General features: G+C 53.8%; 1 protein-coding gene across 2 annotated transcripts; it reads left to right on the top strand.

The window, feature by feature from the left end:
- Positions 1 to 2,082: 2,082 nt before the first annotated feature.
- TM4SF19 (transmembrane 4 L six family member 19) lies at positions 2,083 to 6,396 on the top strand. 2 transcript variants are annotated; one of them, XM_088061289.1, is made up of 5 exons: positions 2,083 to 2,181; positions 4,111 to 4,294; positions 4,404 to 4,472; positions 4,876 to 5,060; positions 5,360 to 6,396. In XM_088061289.1, the coding sequence occupies exons 2-5, from the start codon at positions 4,118 to 4,120 to the stop codon at positions 5,544 to 5,546; spliced, it is 618 nt and encodes a 205-aa protein (XP_087917415.1). In that variant the 5' UTR covers positions 2,083 to 2,181; positions 4,111 to 4,117; the 3' UTR covers positions 5,547 to 6,396. The 2 variants fall into 2 exon arrangements, with proteins under 2 accessions (XP_087917415.1, XP_005529643.1); XM_005529586.3 differs by lacking the exon at positions 2,083 to 2,181 and adding an exon at positions 2,362 to 2,432.
- Positions 6,397 to 6,482: the final 86 nt, after the last annotated feature.

Here is a 6,482-nt window from a genome sequence, read left to right as displayed (position 1 = left end):
TTTGGGCTCCTTGGGAAGTTCCTGTCGTGGCCTGGCATGAAATGCTGAGGAGCAGGGGCCCTTCTGGACCAGGACTTGGCAGGTACAGTGGAGAAAGAGAAATTAAAAAATCAATTTTGGGTCATCCTCATGTTCCTGACTGTAGGTAGGTCTGCACTGAAACAGTGGAGCTCAGCCCCTGCCACGGTCTTGAAGCTGGAAAACCCTGAGCTCTTAATGCAGCCTAGGAAAATATTTCCAATTCCAACTGAGCTGGAATCTTTTTACATCAGTCTGCAGGTCAAGGAACTATAGGGATACCTGCAACTCAAAATTCCTCTTGGGGTTTAATTTACTCTTCCTTTCTGTAAATGCCCATCTTTTCATGGGGTTGGGTTATTTGAATTGTAAATTTGGGTGACATTTGTAATCCCTAAAGCAAATATTGCCCAGCATCACGTTGGTGTTTCCTCAGTCAGTTCTAGGTACAAACGCCTTGCAGGGCTTCTCTAAGGGGATTTTGGGAGAAGTCTTGGGTGAGTAGTGGCAGATGCTAAGGAGAAGAGTTGGAGAGACCAAAGGGGATCTGAAGCTTCCATCCAGAACCGAGGTGGAGGCTGGTTTGGCACTGAATGGTTCCTTCCCACCAATTCAGGCTCACCTCAGTCTATTTGGCTCTCCTTGAAGCCAAACCACTCTTGAAACCCAGCCTGCTCTGCAGTTTCCCCAGCCCCAAAGGAGTCTGAGGAAGCAAAGGGCTGGGGAGCAGGGAAGTGAAGGTGCTTCTTCAGCTGTGAGGAACCAGCAGAAGGACCTTGCCAAGCTGGAATTCAGCTGGAATTGTAGGTGGAACCACGTTTGGCTGCACGAGGACTGGGTGACTTTGGCAGGAAGTTCCTTGTCCATAATTGCTGTGCTGACACTTTCACAGTTGAAATCTGATGTGAGAAAGGCAAGCACACAGCTCCTCATGTGCAGGGCTAAAATGAGCCTTCTGTTATGATTATTCTTATAAGGAAAAGATCAGCAATCCAGGAAAGAGAGTGTCACCAGGATGCTTCACACTTCCTGGCGTGGGGTTTGCTGTGGGAGATGATGGAGCAGGTCATGTGTGTGGTGGGAACCTCAGATTGCTGTGACGTAGGAAAGGCACAAGATGAGGTTGCAAAACATTTTCTTCCAACAGAGTGAAAAATGGGTTCCCCTCTTTCTAAGTAATAAAAGAGAGGAAGGAAAACTTGGACTCTGCTTATCCTGCATGCATTGTCTGTCTTCATTGTAGAGACTGATTTGTCTTATTTAAGGATGAAATACCCCGAGATGAACTGCTTGAGCACAGTGCTAAGGATGCCAAGGTCTCAGGCTCAACCCCTGCGTGCGCCACTCACCTCAGAGCTGGACTCCATGATCCTGCTGGATCCCTTCCCCCTCAAACTGTTCTGGGATTCTGTGACTAAAATGGGAATTCCTCTCCTGCTGCTGACTCTGATTTTCCTTTCAGAAGGACTGTCAGATAATCTGTTCCTCAGTTTATTTTTGCTAGAGGAATGGAATTACCTGCTGTAACTTGGCCTCACCCATTCATCTTTTCCCATGTGGCTCTTGGAGGGCTCTCAAAACTCTTCTTTGAGAAGGTTCTTCCTTCTGCCTGCACAGCCCATGAGCCGTTCTTCTCTTTGCTTGTGCCACTTGCAACTCCTCTGCCAACAAACCTGCCCCATTTTTACCATTTTTGGTGCTACAGCTTCCCTGACTCCTGTTCTCGGACACAGAGGCCATTCATGCTCTCCTGATCCTGTTCCTGACCTTCTCTGTGGGAATTGAAGTCTCCCTGTTGCACATTAACTGCCAGCCATGGCAGATAGGAAATGCTGATATCTGATGACTTATGATAATTAAGATACCCGGAAATAACCTTCCTCTCTCAATCTTATTACCAAGCATGAGATACACACATGGTGGGGATACACTCAGCACCTGAGGAAAAGCCAGGACACCTGTGAGGAAGTAAAGGGTGGGAGGTAGGAGCCAGGTGAGACATGGGAATGTTTATTCTGAAGCTTTTATTGAAGTATTAGGAAAGTATTACCCCAACATCTTCACCCCAGCTTGTTCCAGGAGCAGCAGGCTGAGGCATTTAATGCAGCTGTGGTAGAAGCCTTAAAATCTGAGTTTGTGCCTGTTTCGATGAACTCTGCCAGGGTAAATTCTGAAATGGGGAAGAGCAAGGCAGAAGCACAGCCACAGCGTTGGCAGAGGCTGGCTCATCCAGCCAGTCATCCTTCCTTGGGATGGGGGAGATGGAGGGTGATGATCTGGTGGGCGGCCCCAGGGGGAAGGAGGGGAGGGGAGCACATGCCGAGGTGTCAATAAATAGTCACCCATGGGTGATGCCTCCGGGCCAGGGCTCACCCCAGGGGTGGATGCTGCTGCTCGGCGTGAGATCACTGCAGGTAAGCTGGGAAGTGGGGGGAGTTCCCTGGGCTTTGCTGGAATCTCTGTGCTTTTGGTCATGGATCTGTGCTGGGAGAAGGGAGACCTGCTTTCACAAGGGTCCTGATGGACACAGGTCCACCTGCACTTTGGCTCTGCCTCCCCTGCACAGGGGTTTGTCTATATTGGCTGAGGAGCTGCTGCTTGCTCAGGGGGACGTTTGGAGGGGACAGCTCTCCATGGGAGCTTCCCGAGGGAAAGAGACCTCCTGCCATCCCCAGGGATAGGGCAGCAGTGGAAGGAGAGTGCTTGGAGAGGTTGAGGGCAGGCATGCAGAAAGGCTCTGGCTGGTGAGAGTCCAGGCTGTGAGCTCAGAGGAGCAGGAGCTGTTCCAGAAGGCCGTGGGGAGGTTGGGCTCAGCAGAGGGCACTCATGGCTGTGGGAGGAAACAACCACGTGCAATCCTTGGACTGCAGGCAGGACCTCACTGAGGGCCGGAGGTCCTGAACTCCCTACCATGAAGACAGGGAGGATGGAAATCAAGAGAGGTGGAATTCTAGGATGGGTGGAGCTGATGGTCCCCCTCGGGTGTCTTGGCTCGTGTCCCTGCACACAGGTCTCACAGCCCTGTTCCTCCATGCTCAGCCCTCCCCGGTGCCCTGCTGGGACTGGTGGGGCTGGTCCCAAGCAGACCCCGCTGGACCGGTGTCCCCCAGCCCCTCAGGCTGTGCCAGGGCTGGGCATGCTCTTTCTCTTCCTGGAGAAACAACCACACTGTGCTGCAGCCACTTCTGCTTTGCAAAGCCAGAGCGAGCATGAAAAAACCGGCCAGAGCAAGGAACGGCCTGACCCAGGGAACCTGTGCAAAATGGGCTGCAGTCGAGCAGGAAAGGGGAAAAGGCATAAGCCCAACTTGAAGCCAAAAGGACTCAGGGTGGAAAACAGCTGGGAGCCAGGACAACAGCAAACTGTGCTATTTTCAGCAGTGCCAGAGTGACCAATGCACATCCTGTGCAAGATGAGGGGCTTGTAGGTGCAGGAGAGAGGCAATTTTGGACAAGGTATCACCTGGAGATGGGCAGGTGCTTTCTAGACAAACTCATAATTTAATAAGATGCCAGTGGAACTGGAGGATAGGTAATAATGAGTTCTTAATTAAATTTAATTGGTTTCAGCGTACTCAGACCTGTGGTAGGACTAGTGCATCAGGGATGGAATAGCTGTCGGATTTGATTGGAGACTGATGTGCTTCCACGAGACCTTGTACAAGGATTTTGCCTCTTTCCCAGCTCCCTCCTGCTGATTGTAAACACTGAAAGCCAAACTGAGCCGTGGTGGGTGGTCGGCTCCCGCAGAAACATTTTCATAGGACCTCAGACTGGCTTTTCGTGGAAGGGACCTTAAGGACCATCTTCCCCTGCCATGAGCTGGGACACATTTTGGAAGAGTCAGCCCTGCAGTCACACAGGTCTTGGGGTTTGGTGTGGGAGCACCATTGCCCACTTGGCAAAGAAGTATTAGAATTTCCACTGGAAATTGCCCTCAAGTAGGGGCAGTGCCATCAGGGTGAGCTGACACCCACAAGCACAACCCAGCAACTCCCATCCACCCACAGCTGAGAGATGGGCTCAGGGCGGGGAACCCTCGGGGCCAAATGCAGCCCTTTCCTCTCCTCCTCTTCCTCCCTGTTCCATGCAGGACAGCCATGTGTGTGGGGAAGTGCAGCCGGATCGTGGGTCCCTGCCTGCTGGTGCTGGGCACGCTCTCCATGGCAGCCGGCATCCTCCTGCTCTTCCCTGGTGGAGCATCCAAGTACCTGCTGGAGGGGCACATCAGCAGCCACGCCAAGGCTCTGCCGGGTGTCTGGGGAGGTGGCATCGCTGTGAGTGCTGCAGAGTGTGTCCTTCCCCCGGGGCTGGAGCAGGGACAGAGGGATGGGGCAGGACAAGTGGCTGCCTTTTGTCCCCCCAGCTGGGTTTCTGTCCCTGCAGGTGATGCTGGCAGCGACACACGTCACGGCGCTGGGGTGGCAGTGCCCCGGCTGCGGCACCCGACACAACGTAAGCCAGGGCAGGGACCCACGGTGGGACATGGCAGGGATCCTCCTCTCCCCTGGGGGATGGTGACAGGTCCCCCATCTCCTGTGCTGGGTCACAGACCCCTTTCTCATGGTGCCACGGTGGGATGTGGTGGAGCCCCTCTCCCACAGCAGGTCTGAGCGCTGCTCTCCCATGGCAGGGTGCCACCACCCTGGGGACAGGGCTCCAGCGGCTGCTGGGATGGGATCTGCAGGTCACTGCCTCTCCCTCCTCCCCGCCCACTTCTGCCCATCCCAGTGATGGCTCTATCCTCAGCCACAGCCGGCAAGGGGAGTTTTCCCCCCTCCCAAGCTCTGCTGACAACCTGCAGCCGCGCTTTGGGTCCCCTCTGACTTTGTGTGTCCCCCACGGGTGCTCTTTGCAGGCGTTCATCTCCGTGGTGCTCTCCAAGCTGGCTCTCCTGGGCGCTGCCGCCTGCTTCGTGCTCTCCGGGGTGGGACTGGCCAATGGCCCCCTCTGCTTCTACAACAGCACCGAGCTCGGCCTCAGGCACGGCGCCTTCTGGGGTTACCCCTTCCTCGATGCCATTGACCTGGGGCCTGATGCCAGGTGAGGACTGAAGCACCGCTGCTGCCTCATCAATTTAGTGCTAATTAAAGTGGATTAATTAAGGTGGGTGGGTGCTTGCTGGTGGTGGTTGATGCAAGACCCTGGTAACTCAAGGAATTCTCACCTTCCATGGATTTCTACATGGTGCTTTCCATCTTCGTCGCCCCTCTGTAACCCTGCTCATCTTCCAGTGAAGGATGGGATGTCTGGGGGACACTGGGGGTAGAAAGCAAAGGGATTCTGGATTCTGGAGCCGCTGCAGGCAGCATCCTGCACCTTCTCCCCTTCCTGTCACACAGGGCTGAGAACTACCTGTACAACCGGAGCACCTGGAGCATCTGCCTGGAGCCGGAGGGCATTGTGACCTGGCATGTTGTCCTGTTCTCCCTCCTGCTGCTCATCAGCGTGGCTGAGATGGTGCTGGCCTTGCTCCAGATCCTCAACGGCTGCCTCGGCTGCCTCTGTGGCTTCTGTGAGGGGAAGTAGGGCCCGGTGGCAGTGCCAGGAGGCTTGGAGGAGGTGTCACCCTGGGTGTCACTGGCTGCTGGCACACGCTGCAGAGGGGGCACAGCAGGAGTTGTGATGCCAGCCCGGTGCGAGAGCTCCCGTGGGGGATGGACACCCCAGGTGTTGAAGCAGCTCGTGGGGCTGATGTTCCATGGGCTGCTCCTGTGCAGAGCCCCTGGCCTGGGCTGTGCCCCTTCCCTTGGGGCTGGCGGCCATTTGGGGCTGGAAACCGGCCCCGTAAGGGATGGAGGTGAGGACCCGGCTCCCAGCACCCCGGTGTGAGCCCAGCAGCTGCCTCAGCCACTCCTCATGATACTGGAATGAGGCAGAGAATCAGTTTTCTAACACAATTTGAGGCATTAGAAAGCAGGCATTCTTTATCACAGAGCTGGACACACGCAGGATCTCTCCTCTGATCAAACGTGTGTTGTGAAACCACAATGGGGTGTTTGTTCCATCATGATCAGACAGATTTATTACAAGGGATTTTCTAGAGAATACATAAACATCACTTTTCCTAGAACCAATTTACATGCCTCCATCCTTTCCTGGAAGTCCTTTTTTGGTCCCAGAGGGCTGTACTCACTGAGTGCCCCAATATTGTGACCTTGCCTTGAACTTCTCTCAGGCCATGAGCTGCTGTTTCTTGTTACATAACTTTGCCACAAAAGTCATTATGTTTCTCATTACCTGTTTCTCCACTAATTCCAGATGTGTTTAGCATCCTGTGTGCCTACTTTTACACCTTTTTATCTCACTTGCTAGTTACTCTTTAAGTTCTATTTTGCAACTTCAAGAGAACTGAAAATTTCTGTTCTTCATGTTGTCTGTCACTTGTCAGCCTCCACCCACCCCAGTGGAAAATGAGGCATGGTGGTGTCACACACTGCAGAGCTGGACACTTTCGTTAATCAG

The sequence above is a fragment of the Pseudopodoces humilis genome, chromosome 11 (assembly GCF_049639895.1).
Source record: "Pseudopodoces humilis isolate 2021_Gansu_Grassland_sample_001 chromosome 11, ASM4963989v1, whole genome shotgun sequence".
In the NCBI taxonomy this organism is placed as follows: Eukaryota; Metazoa; Chordata; class Aves; order Passeriformes; family Paridae; genus Pseudopodoces; species Pseudopodoces humilis.
Note: the sequence above shows the minus strand (reverse complement) of the source record. Positions and strands in the feature narration are given on the sequence as shown.